Below are 19,441 nucleotides of genomic sequence, written 5' to 3'. Positions count from 1 at the left end.
GACGGGTAACAGAGCTTCTTGTTTGCGAGAACATCAACAACAGGTCAAGGAGTACGTCGTACACAGATGGTATCAAATAAAACATAAAAAGAGAAGCCCAACGACTCAATACATCCGAAAAAGAATGGCGAAAGGAAGACGAGTGCTGTATAACTAAAAGGAATGAGCAAAAGAACCAGAGTGAGGCCTAATGAGGGACTAGTGTTGGGAACAATTGTAAAGCTTTGATGATTGAGGTAGTTGGATCAAATGCCTGGCGGAGTGAAGCCAGGAAGGTTAGGCCAGAGTCCGAGCTGGGCAGGGTCGCCACCGATGCGAACCCAATGGGAGAACGATGGAGTCGGACCGTCGAGAATGAATAATTGATGCCAGCCAGGAGGAGAAACGAAAGCATTCGGGGGAGCTGTAATAGTGCAGATTGTACCGCTGCAAGAGAACTCGGGGAAAATCGTCCTGCCGCCCATCGCATTACCATGAGTGCTTGATGTGGCTGCGCGAGGGGTCAGATCAGCTGAGTTTTTCAGAAGAGTACCAAACTTACCTGCAACGAGAGAAACGCGCATAGTAGACGTTGTGCCATGGTGGAGTAAAGTGGTGATTTGATACTGGCCGCCATATGACCAGTCGGTCTCCGTAATATTGAATGAAGGCTGGGTGCGTCCTGCTGTCAAGTATGGGGGAATGTATACCTCCACTCGCATCTCCTCAGGGAACTTCGGCGTTCCATCGGGGTTATTTGTCTGGGGGTCGGATCCCGTGATCAAGACACGCCCGTCGGTGAGAAGGGTAGATTCAGAGTGATACAAGCGGGCGACGATGGTGGTGTTGAGAATGGAGATGCGTTGTCCAATAGGCTGTGTCGGATCGTAGAGGAGAGCAGTAAGGTTGGGATCGTCGGCTAAGCCAAATCCTGCAACGCCTTGCTGGGCACCATTCACAATCAGGAATGTACCATCCGGAAGAGGAGACATGCAAGGCATGACACGTTTCGAAGGCTGGAATAATTGTTAGTGACGCTTGCCAAGTGTTGGCATATTTTTAACATACCATACGCTCAAGCTGCCAGGTTGCGTTCGAAACCTCTGGTTGAATAGACACACAGTTATCCAGCGCAATTCCAAAATTTGACCCTCCGCATATCAGCACAGTGATTGGATCGGTGTATGGCGCATATTGAGGCAATAGCACAGCGGACCCTTCCATTGGATAGGTCCGTCCTGCCAGGAAACTTGTCACTGAACCTGGCATATTCGGGAGTTCCTGGACAGTGTCCAGGGTGACTGGATCAAGAATGCGAGCTTCATTATAGTATCCTGCCGAGGAGATAAGTAGGCGTCAGAAATAAGATTGGTCCATCGGCATACCTATGAAAATCCGACCGCTTGGCATCATGGAGAGGAATGGATAGAGATTGTTTGGATCTGTTCTGTTGAGGTAATCTAAGAACTTTAAGGTGCTGCCGCCGGGTGGCTTTGGTAGTATCTCCAGGTTCGGTGTAGGAGCCCCATTGGAACCACCTTCGCCTCCCACGACCAGAATAGTTCCATTAGACATCACGAGCGCACCAGGGTACCAGCGATCGGCCTGTAAAGAAAGATTAATGTATTATATATCTAATCACCATTATGACTAACCTGAAGTGCCAAGATATCGGAATTTTCCTCCCAATCGTTCGTGCCGTTTACGCCTGCACTCCCATCTGGACTATAGAACCGAATGCCGGTCGTGGAAGGATGCGACCATCCACCGACATTGATGATGCGACCAGCTTTGTCAGGAAGGACCAAGGATCCGGAGCAGAAAACGTCTGTCTTGACGTGCATCTCCCGCCATGCGAGGGAGAAATCATCCACCAGAGTGAGATCGAGCTCGTATGCCCCCGTCGAATTTGCAAATTCACTTGTACCGGACTTTTCGAGGAAGCTGACTTTGTTGTTGATGCCGACGGTGGCTAGCAGGGGTACAACAACGCCACCGATGAGGAACTGAAGAGTGATATTCGTGTAAAAACGATGATCAGTAGCAAAACCAGATATGAGACAAAAAAAAAGGATACAAACCTCGTAACGGCCAGTGTTCTCGGGCTGGTGCCATACATTCAAGGGCCCATTCCAGAAGTATAATTGAAGCTTTAGAGCTCCTCCGCAAAGATGGATGGGGTCCCCGGTACACGCAATAGGACAGTCAGATTCTGGAGCAAACGTCAATCCACTGTTTGTGACGTCCTCGATATCACCACACCCTGAAATACATGAGCCTATGATAAGAAGAGACAATCAAACAACCTACAGCATTCGTCACCGAATTCCATTCCAGCGGCAGGATATCCAAACGCTGCACACTGATTAAGACAGGCATCGGCGCTGTTGTTATTTGTGTTGAAAATCTGGTATGTGAAGATCCGAGTAGGTTGCGCATCGCTATTACAGATGCACGGTTATCGGCGATGATTATATATGTTTATCAACAGTAAACTTACGGGAAACAGCCCTGGTATTGCCACTGGCCAGGCAGGCTCGTGTTTTGAGGGATAGGGACAGGAAACGTAGTAACATTTCCTGTCGCAGTGTAAACAGAAAGGCGATCTGGACCTCCGCAAGCTTCGCTGTTACAGATGTTAGCCAGACTTCAGGGTGAGATCGTGATACGCACGTTGCATTTCCGCCACAGCCCATGTTACAGTCAGCGTCTGGCGCTGTGACTGCACCATTGATGAGACTATCTCCACAGACTAGAATGATATGTGAGGTGGCGTTGCACGAGAAGAAGAGCCTCAAAACATACAGCACTGGACACTGAACTCTACCCCAGCCAACGTGAAGTTGTCGGCTGCACAAGAAGCGATACAAGACTCGACGGTAAGATTGGAATTATCATTGAGCTCGTTGGCAAAGATTCTGCCATTAGCAGCGTCACTATCACCAAAAAGTTATCAGTAGAAAGTCAGGTGCTCTTGCTGCATAAGTCAACTTACACGTAACAGGATGAGTAGGTCCACGGTGCGGGAAGACCAGATGTCACAGGGAATACGGGTGCCCCATTATTTCCACCTCCACCTCCACCTCCACCTCCAGGGTTTGTGATGGGGGGAAGATCGGTGCCAGTGTAATTATAGATATTGAGCCTATTAGGGCCACCACAGAGTTCAGAGCTGTTTCCAGCACATGCCATACTGCAGTCGGTCAATGGCTCTAAGACGGCATTATTGATGAGCGAAGTTCCGCAGACTTAAAGGAGATGTCAAAATGAGATCGATCAGTGCACGATGCAAAAAGGCCTAGGTATAGAACACTAGAAAACGTACAACACTGGTCGGCGAATTCCATCCCAGAAAGAGGATATCCTGATTGGAAGCAAGCGGCTGTGCAGGTTTCCACGCTCACTGATCCTGCCACGTTGACACCAACGCTCAAAACTCTCGCTGCTGTAGAATCACTATATATATGCAAGCATTAGCGTTTTTTGGATAGAGTCATGTAGATAGATACGCACTTCCAGCAGCCGAGGGAGTGCCAAAGTCCGACATTTTCAGGGCTTGTAGGTGGAGGAGGGGGCTGGGCGCCACTCCAGAAAAGATCAAGACGGCCCCCAGCGCCGCACGTTTCCGTGGCGTTACCAGTACATGGGGCATTACAGTCGGAAAGTGTCGCATTAGTTCCGCCATTCGAAAGAATGTCCCCGCAGTCTATGAAGCATGGTCATCATATGCTGAGACGATCTGAAAAGATAAATCAAACATACAGCATTCCTGAGCAAACTCGACACCTGCATAGATGAAGGATTGCGTGTCGCAGAAACTGACACAGGCCTCCACCGTCATGTTGTTAGTGCTGACGAAACTCGCAGACGTAAGCGTGCGAGCGCCAGGATTGTCTCTGAGGACCGAAAGAACCAATCGGCATTAATAGAGGGTAATTGCAGAATCAATTAAGATACGAACGTGAAACATCCTTGGAAGGTCCAATTTCCAGGAAGGTCATTCGGGACCACCGCATTTTGTCGTTTATGATTGAAAAGGTTATGGGGAACATGGACGGCTGAAACAAACTAGCATAGCTGACGGTCAGACTGATGGACGTGCGCAATGAACAGAGAGGCTGCACGAACAGGAATGAGAGATATAATTAGAGCTGTTCGGGGTCGGTTAAAGGCGACCATCATCTGCAGCGTGTGTATGCAGCGAGGTGTTGATAGACCATTGCAAAGCCAGGCCGCTTTTAAGCACCACTGGGCTGCGTAAAAAATAGATGCCAGAGTCATCAGTTTCGGAGAGCTGTCACAGTTTGGAATGCGAAGGCCGTCCGACCGCACCAGATTGACCCCAGATTGCATCGAAGCCATCGGCCAACGTGAATAGATATGAATGGGTGTTACACCGATCGCGGCGCCTCCGATGCTGCAGGCGGCACATTCGCGAATAGAGCTCGCATGGGTGCTAACGTCCGTATTCCATAAGCGCTGCTGTCAAAATGTGTAAAGCGCTTCCCTGCAATTCGCGCTGTCAGATGTCCTCCTGCTCAGGGACCACTCTGTCAGGGCGTAGATTATGTGGCACCCCGTGATGTTCAAGGTGCAAAAAGTGCGAGTGTGTTCCGTCCCTGACATGAATGAGAATCGAGGATTCAGTCGCGGGAACCGTAGCGCCAATCGCGAATCGTGGGAGAAAGGGGGCGCTGTCAAGATCCTGGCAAAACAGTGTTTCTATGAGAAAAACTGATTGCTGATGATGTCGCGCTGCTTGACTACCTGTTACAGTAGTAAGCAAAGCGCTTTTCAGTGGCCTTTGAGCTCGTTTACATTGCCGACCTCCATCACTTCGAACTGCAGAGGAGCGCTTCTAGTGGTAATGACATTGGCGACCTTTCGCCATTGAATACGAGGATCAAACATTTCGAGATATTCCGTGTTCCCTGACATGCGGGTCTGCGTTGCCTAATAGAGTATTCATGAGCTCAAGTATGATTCGGAAAACTCGGTAGTCTTGCCCACCCCGCCCGTATTATCTCCTCACCCGGACGTGGATCAATGATATATGTATCATGTAGAGCATGCCGAGGTCGCCTGATTTGATCAACGCTTTGTCCCAAAAGGAATAAATTGGATGTCAGTGAAGCCGCAGCAGACAGTGGAACAAGGACAAAGAAAGGACTTGAGCCAAACTTAGAACGGAGACTTACACTGTCCTGAACCTGTATTGGGTAATCGTCAAGAACATCGTGGCGTCTATTTTTGAAGGAGTCCGGCAAAAAGCCCCCTCACGAGAAACTTGAGCAGACATCTTCCTGCATCTTCCCACGTAATTGTGCTCGTGATTTAAGTGGGCTAGCGTGTTGGTGCGTTGAGAACGGGTGGAAAAAAATTTAAGTATGTGCCTCGGTCACGACGTGTGCATTCATCAAAACCCACGTCCAAAAGAGAATAGTTAGTTGGGTTCCTCCTCTGGAACAATGGTCGGACCGTACGTAGAATCGAGGGGCACTAGGGGGCACTGAACAGAATCGAAGTTGAAGCATGTCTAGACATGGCCTACGAGATGACAATTGAATAATCAAAGGTACGCGCACCAGGCGAGGATCTCGGAAGAACCTTCTCCGGATCTACGTGGTCTGCGCTCAAAGAGCAGATGTTGTATCATCCCAGAGGGTGGCGCATGGCTCATGAGCTACTAGAGACCAGGTATGCACCTCGGAGCACTTTGTGGAAGCGCAGAAATTGTTGAGAACAAGAAGCTGTTTGGAGATACGATAGATGGTCTAAAAACCGAACTGTGCTTATACATTCATCAGAGCGTGGGGTAACGACAAGAGTGCGAGCCCCGACTCGAGTGTACCTCCTACCTTTCTCCATATCCGACAACCTTAAACAACGTTCGAGACTAGAGATAAGACGGCGCTATGTCTGGGCTAGCCTCTGGTAAAGGCGCTGGGCGACATAACGTGCCTCGGTGCATTGTCCGAGGCTGATCGAGGATGTTTGTACGGCGATGATGAGCCCGATTGCCGTGTGGACGGTCTCACCTCTAGGTCTTGACTCCCGAGGTATGCGATTAGGCTGCTCAGTGGGTCAAACGATGGACTGTGTTGGGTATGGCATGAATTCGAGGTCGTGACTTCACAATGAATGAGCTGTGAGCTGTGTTATGCAGTAGCATCCCGTGACCAAACCGTTAGGGACTGACAGAATCTGGGTTCCAAGCGAGGGCGCAATGATGGTTGAAGTCATGAAGAGTATGCATAGAATATTTGGTTTATGTTTTACAAACGAAAAACTACAAACGGCAGCAGGAAGAGGGACAGACGAAGGTTGATCGATGCCGAAGCTCGCAGCCACCGGCCGGAGTGCCTGGTGGCTGAGGGTGGCTGAAAATGTGGCTGATATTGACGAATCAGGTCATAAACACGTGGCACGCCGCTGCACCCACTGTTTCTTTCCACCCCTCCTAACGTCGTACAAGCCTCCGGATATTGCATTATCCCTCATAGAACCTCGAACTGCGTTGTTGACAAGTATTGTGAGGGGTAGTTCAGTGTCCTGTCTTGTAAATTAGAGCTGATCCGGCGCCACAGTTTGCGGAGAAAGCGGGCGTTGAATCCTAAATAGGCTTCTCACATTTCACCCTCCTCGCAAATCTTCCTGCTCGGTGAGCCAACTTTGTTCAGCTGAACTTTACTTTGATGTGGCTGACTGAACTTACTTTGATCTTGCAACTGGACTACCCGTCTGCTCTTTGGGGATTGTTGACGATAACAATGCAAGCGTGATCATATATGTCATCACCCCCTGATACACAGGGCAACGGCCAGGCATCGTCGAGTGCATGGACCGAACCGCCGTGGTCGGGGTGGATAGAGACAACTGGAGATGCTCTCCTTATCCTCGAAGCCGCACGTCGGGGCCTTATCCCTCGTGTCACCCGTCGCTTAGTTGACTCTGAGCGGAAGATGATCACCTCCGGCTCCGTGTTCGTTTTCGATGAGGACGAGAGCGGCATCAAACGATGGACAGATGGTTTTTTCTGGAGCCCGTCCAGGATACTAGGCAACTTCCTGCTGTATCGCGAGACGGAAAAGAAGGGTACGGGGCACAGAGGTGCTCGTGTGGAAGTGCCTGATGGACACGAGCAGTTCGGTCCTGATGGGGGCAAGCTCGAGGGCCAAACGCTTAGCAGGCCAAGGGGCGAAGCAAGCCGGCTTGGAATTGACCGACATCGGGAGCGGAGCTTGGTCGGTAGCTTGACGAATAGCTACAAGTTTAAGTCTGGTGGAATGATGAAGAAGGTGAGTAGCGCATGCACATTGAATTGCACGATGCCGAGCGCGCAAAATAAGCGCCCATTTTGGGCGAGTCAGTGTGGTCTTCCCTGCAGTTGATATCTCTGGTCGAATCCATGATGTATATTGGTACTGACCGGTGTTTTCTGCACAGACATTTTCGTTGACGATCAACGGAGTTTCACAACACCTGATCTCTTATTACAAAATCGAAGACGTTGAAGATGGGCGTCTGAGATCACCTTCATCATATCCTGAACTCGCCTCGCTAGACATCAGCCCGGAGTACCTCGATAAAACACATTTCCGAAATCCACCCAAAGTTGAGATTGGCATGGACGGACTCCCACGATATCGCGGCGAAGCGGATGATGTCGAGCCATCACCCCACGTCCTCACGACCCCCACTGGCATCCCTATTCTCAGTGCGCCGACGGACATTGGTGGTGTGTCAGGGGGCAAGCGCCCAAAACGATTCGATCCATACGCAGGCACAAAGCGATCCCGGAAGGGCAAGAGCACTCAGGCCCAGATAGCGTCGCCGACGGAGCCAGGGTATAGTGTGGGACAGACAGGGTATGCAGACCCCAATCTTATGATTCAACACCACTATCCGTATGGGATGCCGCCACCGCACCCGTACTATCAGATGGGATACAACATGAGCCAGCATACAATGTACCCGGCAGGTCCCTATGCTCCGCCGCCTGCGGTGTCCCCTCCCGTGGTTCCGGAATCTCCCACATCACCTGTCTCACAACAAACAGGCTCACCCACATCCCCGACCGGAGCTTCTGTGCAAGGGTATCCAGCGTATATGTCGCCGCCAACGGGAGATGTGTCCCAACAGGCTTTCTATGGGTATTACCCACCGCCTCCACCGGGATACTCCTCGTATTGGCCGCCGTACGCAGGATATGCCCCACCACAGATGGTGTCTTCCGTGTTGCCGGTCGAAGGTATGGTCGCCGATGTCATAGTAACGGAGGTGGAGCACAAGGGGATGGACGAGAATGTCGTCCATGTTGTGGACGGTAGCGGCGGGCTGGCTGCGGTTGAGACGTGATTTCTTCTCAGGGTTTTGCGGTTTTGCTCTCAGGTTCTCCTCTGTTTATCTGTACGCCTCCCTCGCGATACCTCTCTTCTTGTGTGCACACGTTACGCTCTGTTTATGCCTTTCGTTCGCTCATTCCGTTCGTCGTGTTGGTCGCTCTGTTTTGTCGTGTGGCAGTCGTTTGTTCCTTGTACTCTACATCGTAATGTCCCCTACCCTATACGTCACATACTTCCTCGGATGTTCCACCGTGCACGAATGCACATTTTTATGGAAATTTGACGCTAAATCAGGATCAAAGATGTCGCTCAATCTTCTGACTTTTGTGCATGACTCAAAATTTGAGAGTGAAGATCAAGACGAACAGGAGATCCTGGGCACGATGCTTTGACCCACAGTGTCCTTGAGAACGCGTTCCACTGCAAGAACGGTGTTTGTTCTTGCTTGGTGCCACCCGGCCTTGTTGTGGCGCGAATTCTATTCTTTGTGTTTCTCTCAGAGCTGAGACCACCGCCATTGCTGGCGTGCCGCTATTATCCACCCAGCGTACCTTAAACATTTTGACGACTTCACGTTTAACGTCTTTCATATTCTACTCCATCCGGTTCTCAATCTCCCGTTGATTCGCAGGCAGAAACGCGTAGTTTGGTCTCGGCATTGTCGGAAGTATGGAGGCCTTCCCTTCAACTGGCAGGGCTCATCGTGGACGCGAACCGAAGAGTCATGGGGGACCGGAACGCGCTCGGCGCGGACACTCAAAGAACAAGACGTGGGTGGCCGAGCAGAGTAACGGCCGAGGTCGGTCTGCCACCCCAAACCACCTGGGAGTCAATGGAGATCGCTGGGAGCGGGGCGGGCATCTAAGTGTGAGAGGTAGGGGGCGCGGAAGATCAGCGAGGTCATCCAAGTCACCCAGACCAGAGACGCCGAATGTCATGCCCACTGTGTTGCAGGAAGATGACGGTATGGACACTGAAGGCGAGGGTGAGGAGTACACTGAGGGTGAAGGCGAGATCGAAGAGCCAGAGCTGAGCACCCCGGAGGAGCGCGAGCGATTTTATCAAGAGGTGCGTTGTTGTATGTTCTTGCCTGTTCGTGCCCGACGAGACATGGCATGCAGCTCGTGAAAGCGCGAGAAGTAGAACGAAAGAAAGCAATAGCAGAGGGAAAGATGGACGATCCTCTGGTTCCAAAACGGTTGGACGAAGCCATCACGATGGTCGGGACATGCATGGACATGTGTCCACGGTTCGAGAGGTACAGGCGCGAACGGGAAAATAACCTGTTTGAGTGGGAAGTTGTACGTGTCTCTACCCTTGTATCATTTATTTCCCCCCGAAATCTGCGCTGATGGTATGAAGATCCCCGGGACGAGACGGGTAGATCACAATCGCGCCGTGAAGATGTACGAGCGCGCGGCTGGCGACAAGACACTACCGTCCGATTTGCGGCCGCCTCCCGTTCTCAAGGTACGGCAAAGTCAAAAGGCGTGCTAGCTTGTTCACGCGTTCTGATTTTACGCATCCAGAGAACATTGAACTATCTATTCCATAACCTTATGCCTCGGGAAGGATTCTCTCCAACCTTTAATTTCATTCGTGATCGTTCTCGTTCTGTTCGAAACGATTTCACGATGCAACATGAGACAGGTGCTGTTGCTATGGAGTGCCACGAACGTTGCGCACGATTTCATATTCTCGCGCTCCATATCGAGCGAAGCCGCAGTGGGTTCTCGATTGCATTAGAAGAGCAGCAGCTCATGAACAGTGAGTTTACTCCCTTTCGATGTCTGAGCAGGGTCTTATCCGCGACAGCTCTTCAAAGCTTGAAGGAGTTCTACGAGGACCAACGCGGTCGCCACCAGTCGCCGAACGAACTAGAAATGAGGATCTACCACCGTCTCATCCACATACGCGATCAACGAGAGCGACATGACGATATCCCTCAATCAATCCTGTCTCACCCTGTCTTTCTTCTGACCACAAAATTCCGGAAGCACATCCAGGCGAAATCGGAGCCTATAACGAAAACCTCTGCTTTGGTGGTTGACGAAGAGGGGATGGCGATTTTCGCCGAATTGGCAGGGGTACTTCAACAGCAAGGGAGCCAGGTCATGGTCTACCTTGTAGCCTGCATTCTTGAGCGGCTGTTCGGGACGGACACGATTGATGATATCGAAAGCATTCGTGCTGGACTGGATCTTCCTCAAGTCATAGACGGGGAGATGTCGTCGACTGACAAAGTGAACCATCAGCTGAATCCACCACGAGCTAGATCTCCTGTGAAGCCGAGTGCGACAGAGTGGCTCACCGACAATTTCGGGCCGAAGCCTGCGTCGTCTATCTTCAGACAAACGTCTAGCGACCCTGCCTCTGCATTTTCCTCCATTCCAACCTCTACGTCTGCGCCAGCTGCAGCGCCGGTTTATACCACGGAGGCTCCAGCTCCTGCTGCGACTGCGTTTTCTAACCTGAAGACGACACCAAACGTGTTCGGTGGGGCAACCTTCACAACGGGTACCTCTGCTTTTGGTAGCTCAAAGCCTTCCAATCTATCGCCATTCGCTGGCCTCGGGGATACAAACAACTCCGCATATGGGACCAACAGCTCAGCCTCTGCATCGCCTTTTGGAGGGTCCACCGTCCCCGCGACGAGTGCGTTTGGTGGCGCATCCGCAGCCTTTCCCTCGTCTACGTCGGCGCCCAGTGTCCTCGCCCCATCCTTCGGACAGACCGCTTTTGGCTCGACATCGGCATTCGCGGGTATCGCGTCCTCCTCCAAGGCATCGCCCTTTGGTGACGCATCAGTATCGACTCAGTCACACGTTGCCCCTTCGTCAATCTCATCAAGCGTGTCGCAACCCTCGTTTGGAGTCTCCGGGTTTGGCCAAACGACTGCCTTCAATTCGAAGCCGGCACCGTTACCTGCTAGTTCTTCGACAAGTTCGGGCTTCTTCAGCACGCCGCCAACCTCAGCATTTACCCCATCCTCTGTCTCTGTACCGACGCCACTTGAAAAGGAACCGGCACCTGCGTTTGGTTCAACATCGCTGAACCCTACCGCTCCCGTCTTTCTGCCGGGAAAGCGTGAATCCCTCGTAGCTACATCACCACCTATACCTATCACAGCTGCACTCACACCTACACCACCATCTGTAGCTTCTCACCACTCACGACCTTCACTTCCTCCTATCAATACATCCCCCTCCTCCTCTTTCTCACCTACTCCACAACCCCAGTCGCAATCAAAGAGTGTACCAGAAGCTAACAAATCTTTGGCCACTCCCCCGGTCGGGCAATCAAATATACTTGAGAGGAAACAAACCCTCTTCGAATGGCCTAACACAACTACTAACAATTCTGTCAATGGATCTGAGAGTATTTCTCGCATGCCAACGCTCGTGGTGCCCTTGACGCCCTCAGGACGTTCTCCACCGACCCAGCCGCCTCCTCTCAAAATGAATCCCATCTCGCTACCGGGCACGCCTACCACGACCTCGTTCCAATCCTCCGCGAAACCCATGAAATCGCTGTTTGGATACCCCAGCCTCCAATCGATGTCATCCGTCTCGTCGGAAGATATACTTAGTCCGCTGCAGCTATCAGCTCAGTCGTCGTTTACAGGTTTGAAAAGGCCATCGACGGTAGAGTCGCCGACACCCGCCGGATCTTCTGCAGTCTCGAATCATAGCAGCCTGGCTCCCACTCCCACTCCCACTCCCACTCCCGCCCGTGTCCCTGTTCCTTCGTTCATTACAACATCGCAGTCATCGACGTCTACCCCCGCCCCTCTTGCTACATCCTCCCCCACGCTTGCGCCCACCCTCTCCAAGGTGAATGGCAAGGGTAAAGGGCGCGCAATTGACTCCGCAATCCTCGAGGGAAAGGCGGTGGATTTCTTGCGAAGAAGTCTCGTCGTCAAGTCCTCCTTCCAGCAATGGCGCCACGACACTACCGAGCGCTTGAAGTGGGTAGATGCAGTTCGCCGGAGTGACGCATACAGCGAACGAGTCCATAGACAATCGCTGTCTAACGGGAAATCGCCAAGCAAAAAACGACGAGAGTCGAACGGGATTGTCGTCGAAGCACCCACAGCAAAGCGCGTGCGAAAGCGGATGTCAAGCAAATACGTACCACCGAGGACAGACGACCAACTCGCCCAACGGCTGAAAGAGGTGCTTCGTCTCTCGCAGCAAGTACATTTCGAGTGCAGTATCTCACTTTTACCCTCAACGCATTTTAGAATCACGATCAGCACGAGCGCAGATGGGCTGTTGGGACGTTCCTCGAACTGATTCGTCAGCACATACATAATGTCGCGAAGAGCTATCCATTTGATTGGTCCGTCTGGCTATCCACGAATTCTGACAACGACGGGACTGCAATATGGGTCGAGCGGAAGTTCAACGTGCCGGAGTCAGGGAGATGGGCGACGGAGCGCATATTTTCAATTCCTTTGAAGCCTGGCGACGAATCGGCAGAGTCCCCGGGGTTGATCGTCTTCGAGTGCTCCCCACTGGAAGGAATCGAGGATGAGATCGAACGGAAGTACCGTATCCTCGACGACTGCTCGCGTTTGCGCGAAGTTGTTGAGGCCTTGCCTGAGGATCGCCACTTTGTCCCATCCATCCTGTTCATTAACTGGGGTGAAGGCGAACAGGCCAGCGTTTCGCACGATATATTGGCCATGGTGCGTTCGTTTCTCTTTTCATAGTTGAACCTTATCAAGACAAACATCATGGTTACAAAGGTGGAAGACTTCGTGGTGAAGGGCGATCTGAATAGCCATTGCACATTCTCTTTGACCTCAACAACGATCGACCTGGATACACGGCTTTTGGAATCGCTTCGACCAATGCCGTTGGATGTGTCAGGGCGGCTCATCGAAATTCTGTCTTGGAATGGTCTGTTATGTCTGCTAGCCGTCTTAAGTCTTCTTTTGATCTCAAGTAAACTCAGGTCTGCTAAAACTGGTCATTTCCCCATGGAGAGAATTTGCAGAAGACTGGGTGACTCGTTGCGCAGCCGACAACGAAGGTATTCAAACATTCCTCGTGCTCTACTATGAATCTCGGCTGACGAAGTATGCAGTGGATTGGCATCTATACAGTCAAGTCCTGCGAACGTTGATTGAGTTGATGAACATTCTGTCTCGCCATGTGATATCTCGGTTTGATAACGTGGAATCGTATACGGATCCTTTACCTTTGCTTGGAAACGACACCATCCAAGATTCACAGTACGTTCTTTACATTGGTCATAGGTATATGGCGATTGATCACAATCTCAGGGCCATGTACGAAGTCGCGTTCGCTTGGCTTGACCAGCCCGGTCTGTCTCGCGTATCTTCAGATAGTGTTATGAGTTTACATTCTCACTTGTCTCTTGGAATCGGTCTGTTATATTCACCTCTCTTTTATTTTCAAGCGTCACTGACTATATATTTCAGATTTTCCCGTGAACTCCTTCATAGACCATATTTACGAGCTGGCTCTGCGTCGCACAGAGTCGGTTGTCCAACCGGACAAGTCGACGAATTATCCCATCCCCAAACGGGAAATTCAAGCTATTCGGGAGGACACGGAGAAGAGCATCCTAAAATCGGGGGATAAGCTCCGTCGGACGTTTGCGTTCTTTGTGCGTCGGAAGCGAAGAGCGCCCGACGATGAAGCGGACATCCTCTCGTGCGTGTCTGTTTCGCGGTTGCCCTTGCCGAGTGTTCTCATCCTCGATCCTTTCTACCTTCTAGTTCCTCGACCTCAAGCAAAAAGGCTAGAACTTTGTCTTCAGAACCGACGATTGTAGATGATGCATTGTTCACCTCTCATACCAACGGCAGTCGCATGTCCAACGGAAGTATGCATCCGCCACCACCTTCGCCCACCGCATCGGCGACTACGTCCATGACCACCGACACGGACGGTTCGCTTCCACGGGTTACAACAGCCATGTTGCGTGCCCTGACAAAGAGTGTGTTCAATAATCGCGGGGAAGCCCGCTCGTGATCATTCAGAATGTTACTCTATCTCATATTATCATCTGGGTTATTTTATTTGCTGTCTCGCTGTCGTTCGAGTACCAATGTCCCAGAATGGAGTTGTATCCATAGCTGTACTTCCTTGGGTTTTGTCGGTTTCGGTCGCATGGACTGTGATAATTGTCCGTACCACGATTGTCCTAATCATTTAATCAGAGCACAAGGTGCAAGGATAAAAAGAGCGGATACAATTGACTGGCAATACAGTCCATACAGTGACACTGAGGCATGAGGCATGAGGCCTTGAGGCCTGAGGTACAGAGGAATCAGATAAAGCAATCTAGACCGCCTGACATGGTATACTACGATGAAGAACTACAGTCTATACTCAAGGTGAGCTCGAAAAATTGAGAGATCTAACTTATATGTATTTGGAAAACCCCAGAGTCCAGGTAGCGAGTAAAGATGAAAAGGCCAGAGGGCCATGACGATTGAATAGAGAAGCTAAGTTCAATACGAGAAGATCATGAGCCAAGGATTCAGGATGATCTGACAACAACAGGAAAGGCCATGAGTTCATTGCTTTCGAAAGGATACGACGATCACTTACCGGAAAAAGAATGTGGCATCCTGTAACTATGCTGAAAAGGGTACAGCAATGTCAGCAACCACGCCGCATGTCTAGATGGCAAACTCACGATAAAGGTAGAATGACAGCCCAGTCGACTCCCGGGACTCTCCAGGCAAGAGGGGGAAGTGAGGTAGACAATATGATCATCGCAATGATACAAATGAACGATAGAACGAAGGCGAGCCAGAAACGTCTCAGAATCCGCGGTACCTCGATGAAGAAGTTGGAGCGCTCGACTTCCTTCTTGGTGGCACCCCATGTAATATTGTACGAGAAGAGATGAGCAAGAAGTGCCTGAGATAGGTGAATGGGAAGGCCGCCGAAGAAAAAGAAGCTGATGGGTTTTGAGTACAGTCAATTTCACTGAGAACAAATGTACTCACAAGAAGGGGACCCAGGTTAAGTTCTCAATCAAAGACGAGATTAGACTGCGATGTCCAATGCGATATTCCAATAGCGTATATCCGACATTGCCAGCGCCCGGGAACACTACCGTGCATGCAAGCCAAATTTCGAACGAGTGCTCATAGAACCCGTCCACCGGGAACGCGAAACCGAGCAGGATATAGTTCGCCACAGACAGTGAACAGCCGGCTGCCAACCCGTCTATTTAAAATGTGATCAGAACATGAACGGAACACGCCCATTGCAATTGTGTGGCCTACAATATGAAAACATATCTGTGGAATGCGAAAAGCGTCAATCTTTGACGAAAACAAAATAGATTCATGAAACACACATGACATCATGCTGACTTTATAGTGGACTGGCGCGTCAGACCACAGAAAAGTCCGAAGTTGCTTTGTGATGGGTCCAAGGCGCCACCAATGAATGAGAGGATTGAAGATTAGCTCATTGCATCCTGGATATTGAATGAGCCCAGGTTATGAGGAAATAGAGATAACGCATCGATGTACCGTATGCATATTTCTGCCATCGATTCAGTTCATCGTCAGCAGTCAGAGATACACCTTCTTTGAATCCTCCCTCAGAGTAGGTAGCCCAACGGATGATATATCCGCGAAGCTGTAAAGCGACTTGCTATAAGCTTTCGCCAACAACTCCTGTTTGCCACAAACCTGAAGTCGCAGGGCCATGTCGAAGTCCTCGCTGACATTGCTTTCTGACCAGATTTTCATTTTGTTGTTGTCTCCTTCATCCTCGAAGGCCGCATCTTGCAGCGCTGACCACCTCAAGAAGGCATTGTGCCCTACGAATGGTGCCACTTCGCCATTCGCGCACCCCATCGAGATACACTTGTTTATCCGGCGAGTGAAGTGTGCGATGCCGTTCTCAAAGTAATGATGAGCGACTTGCATAACATCTGCAAACATCTCAGCCTGACTGTGAAGATCATCCAATCAAAAAAGTATACCTGATTCGTGCTGGATGATGGCGACCTCCGGAGACTCAGCAAGTTCTCTTGCAGCATCACGGAAACAGTCCTGTTGCTAGTTCGAGCGGAATCGAGAGCACAGCATCAAAAGAAACATACCTCTGGTACGATGGTGTCGGAATCGACAATGAGAATAATCTCTCCCACACGAAGGGCCTTCGCGTTGCTCGCCCAAGGTTTGAATTTCTTCCCGCTCTCTTCATAAATTTCCTCGATGGCGATCTTCAACGCTTTCTCCTCCAACTCTTCCTCCTGAGGGTCTTCCGCCTCGCCATTTGCAGCTTCTTTCTGTGTCTCCAGCTTCTTGATCCACTCCTCCATCCGCAAACTGAGTGTTAGTCCATAATTCATGTTACTAGCCTTTTTGAATCGACCACGGCGCTTGAAGCCACCTTCCGAATCATCGTGCTTCGGACGCGCCACCCAGCCAATCCCGTTATCGGCATAGAAAGTGACTCGTTCCTGGCGCTCAGCTTCCGATATGAGTTGCAGGCCATCATCGTGGACGAAGATACTCGAAGTGCCGCCCTGGCGGGCATAAGTCTGCATGGCCTTCTTTAAAGACTGTACTGACGGGGATCTAAAGATATTTGCGTCAGCCAAAGAAATTTGAGATAGGCATCCCCACAACCCAAGATACATGCCGCCTAGAAGCCCCAAAGATTGAATATTAACTGCGCTTACATTGTGTGCTGCAGGCTCTCCTTATAGACGGGGAGCTCGATCGTGATGTGAGGAAGGCGCGAATCAAGGTCCTTATCAGGACCCGGTTTGACCGCGGAGTAATATTTGGAATTTTCATGATATTGAGCAACAGGCCCAAGGCTTCATCGTACACAAAGAATGTCAGCAGAACAGTAAATTGGATAAGTGAAAAACCCGAGCCCACACGTAGGAAATGTTGGTGACAACCTGCAGTGCGAAAAACTAGGAGAGGGTCAGAGGTCAGATAAACAGATTCGACAAAGCAGAAGACCGTGACTTACGAGTGACACACAAAACAGGAAAGGTGAGGTGACCATGAGTGCAAACCGGGTATAGTCATGATCGAGACGCCATTCTGTCATCAAGACCTGAAGACCGCTGCCCACGAAGACTGAGATAGAATCCAGGTGGAAATATTAGCTCGTATCCTGCAAGAAATAATAAAGAACGTACAAACTGATAGGGCACATCCTAGGCCGCCGTAGAAAGGAGCGAAGAGGCGCATGGGCCTGACGTTACTTGTGCCCTTTTCGAGGTCCGGCTGGACCTGAGCGGCTTTAGTCGAGATTCTCCACCCCCATAGCGAGCTCGAACCGCCGGTCTTGGCGGCCACTTGACCAGGCGTGTCAGAAGAGGGCGCTGCTTCTTTAGTCTTCTCCGGCTTCTCAAAAAGTTGGATCTCGGAAGCGGAGTTCGATGTTGAGGGAACAGAGCTGCCCACGGTCGAATTCACGGAAGATGCGAGACTAAAGGTGCCGCGGAGGGCCCAGACCAGCTTGATCAGCTTGTCATCGAAATCTAAACATAATGGGATGATCATGTCGAGGTTGTCCGACCAAACGACGAGGACACGCTCATCACGCTGATGGACTAGTCAGTGTGAGACCGATCCGATAGGAATAGGTCTTACAATGAAAGCACCACATTGCTCCTTGTCAGCACGAGGAAGGTCTAGCATGGTATCCAAAATCTGAATGCGGGTGTCGCTATCGACGTAGATAGCCATGGCCTGATCCCCACTGAAACCTCATAAACATACAAAAATAGGTGGGAGACAACAACAGCACGACTTACGCGGTGCCCAAAGCAACATGAACTGCAGCGCTCCGTACCTTGACTGCGACTACAGGGTTTAAACCTCTGACAGCGGCCTCGAAGGGTTCTAGATACCGATTTTCATAAGGAAAGACACGGAATTGACCTGTGTTGATGCGCAAGCAAACCCCAGCATGGATGTTCTCAGAGGATGGTTTGAACCAGGCATCCCCTTGTGTCTGTGAGCCGCAGATAAGGGAAGAGCTCAGAGGATACACGAAATGTGACGAAGACGCTAACCTGCTTGAAAATGTGATGCAGTAAAGCATCATACGCATCGTAATCCATAGCATCCATGGCAGCAAACAGGCCGGACGACAAGGTCTGAGGAGCAGATATGAACAGGGGGCAGTTGCGTTATCACCAGGGCTGCAGTGGCCAGAGTTATAAAAGTCTGAAGAAGGTCAGATTTGACAGATATCGCTGACAGGTCTCGCATGCAGAGGAAACTCGCTTCTACTCAACGCAGACGAATTTGGATCGCATCGCCCAACGGCTTTGAGTACGCGCCTGGACCTGATCGGAGGGAAGGCGAATGATCGGTGGGAGTTTCAGCCGTGTTAACCTCGATTCCGAATGGGTCAGATCTTCGCAATATCCCGCTCTCCGGACCAATGGGGAGAAGATGGACGTATGTGCGTCACAACCGTCCGCCACAGACCGCCACTCAGGAGTCAGCTTGTTTGGCACGGCCGGTGCGATACGCAACTGCGCATGACGGCAGGCTCGGAACAGATTAATCATAATTGATTCGGCGTTGACGGCGTCTCCAGATAGCAAGAAGATCAAATTCCGAGATATTCAGCGCCAGTCATAGCAGTAGGAGATAAGTACGGACTTCCGGGACAGCCTTAAAATAAAGTAAATAGGGGAGATACATAGGGCCTTGTCTTGAATTCGCACTCCACTTGAACATGCACAGGGCTGGACCTTAGAACAGATCGATCCGTTGGCTTCCAGACGATCAACTTTGGTCGAGCAAGGGACTGCGAAAAAACAAAGATGTGTATCAGGAGAAGCTTGGCGAAGAGAAGATGTCCACCGCTTGTCCCCGCCGATGCAGACATGAAACGTCTGTCATAAAACTGTCATAAAGAATGCGCGGCTCGGGAAATCAACGGGTATATCTTCTCACACTTATGATGGGCCTGAGAGAGGACTCAGCGTGGGTTCTTTTTGGAGAATTAGTCATGGGGAGAGGGGTGACGGAGTGTGCGTCTGCGTCGTAGACGAGGCATGGGAAGAGATCAAGGATTCAGTCTTTCTGCTGGGCGTTGAACGAGGTGAAACTTCGATCGTAAGCCGCAAGGAAA

General features: G+C 50.8%; 4 protein-coding genes across 4 annotated transcripts; 2 read left to right on the top strand and 2 right to left on the bottom strand.

Annotated features, from left to right (window-relative positions):
* Nucleotides 1-4,031, bottom strand: glox5 (glyoxal oxidase 5; the record flags this gene model as incomplete). Its single annotated transcript, XM_009553142.1, has 15 exons — nucleotides 1-490; nucleotides 542-995; nucleotides 1,048-1,313; nucleotides 1,365-1,584; nucleotides 1,635-1,985; nucleotides 2,061-2,242; nucleotides 2,290-2,420; nucleotides 2,480-2,605; nucleotides 2,653-2,731; nucleotides 2,785-2,915; nucleotides 2,975-3,227; nucleotides 3,305-3,435; nucleotides 3,493-3,685; nucleotides 3,742-3,875; nucleotides 3,937-4,031. The coding sequence occupies 15 exons, from the start codon at nucleotides 4,029-4,031 to the stop codon at nucleotides 246-248; spliced, it is 2,991 nt and encodes a 996-aa protein (XP_009551437.1). The 3' UTR covers nucleotides 1-245.
* Nucleotides 4,032-6,767: 2,736 nt separating this feature from the next.
* HETIRDRAFT_480677 (uncharacterized protein) lies at nucleotides 6,768-8,622 on the top strand (the record flags this gene model as incomplete). Its single annotated transcript, XM_009553141.1, has 2 exons — nucleotides 6,768-7,277; nucleotides 7,426-8,622. 2 exons carry the CDS (start codon nucleotides 6,768-6,770, stop codon nucleotides 8,335-8,337), a joined length of 1,422 nt encoding a protein of 473 aa, XP_009551436.1. The 3' UTR covers nucleotides 8,338-8,622.
* Nucleotides 8,623-9,260: 638 nt separating this feature from the next.
* Nucleotides 9,261-14,535, top strand: HETIRDRAFT_460814 (uncharacterized protein; the record flags this gene model as incomplete). The annotated part of the gene is made up of 12 exons (XM_009553140.1): nucleotides 9,261-9,392; nucleotides 9,446-9,625; nucleotides 9,687-9,794; nucleotides 9,854-10,091; nucleotides 10,140-12,520; nucleotides 12,568-13,014; nucleotides 13,075-13,228; nucleotides 13,284-13,361; nucleotides 13,416-13,563; nucleotides 13,615-13,655; nucleotides 13,774-14,008; nucleotides 14,074-14,535. The coding sequence occupies 12 exons, from the start codon at nucleotides 9,261-9,263 to the stop codon at nucleotides 14,327-14,329; spliced, it is 4,398 nt and encodes a 1,465-aa protein (XP_009551435.1). The 3' UTR covers nucleotides 14,330-14,535.
* On the bottom strand, nucleotides 14,530-18,416 carry HETIRDRAFT_480674 (uncharacterized protein; the record flags this gene model as incomplete). Its single annotated transcript, XM_009553139.1, has 17 exons — nucleotides 14,530-14,850; nucleotides 14,912-14,942; nucleotides 15,000-15,266; nucleotides 15,316-15,538; nucleotides 15,598-15,608; nucleotides 15,668-15,794; nucleotides 15,850-15,958; nucleotides 16,012-16,256; nucleotides 16,308-16,377; nucleotides 16,428-16,908; nucleotides 17,013-17,153; nucleotides 17,218-17,255; nucleotides 17,315-17,424; nucleotides 17,487-17,895; nucleotides 17,944-18,052; nucleotides 18,108-18,307; nucleotides 18,369-18,416. 17 exons carry the CDS (start codon nucleotides 18,414-18,416, stop codon nucleotides 14,812-14,814), a joined length of 2,658 nt encoding a protein of 885 aa, XP_009551434.1. The 3' UTR covers nucleotides 14,530-14,811.
* Between the last annotated feature and the right edge of the window lie 1,025 nt (nucleotides 18,417-19,441).

This window comes from Heterobasidion irregulare (assembly GCF_000320585.1).
Source record: "Heterobasidion irregulare TC 32-1 unplaced genomic scaffold scaffold_11, whole genome shotgun sequence".
NCBI lineage: Eukaryota > Fungi > Basidiomycota > Agaricomycetes > Russulales > Bondarzewiaceae > Heterobasidion > Heterobasidion irregulare.
This window is presented reverse-complemented; position numbering and strand designations above follow the sequence as displayed.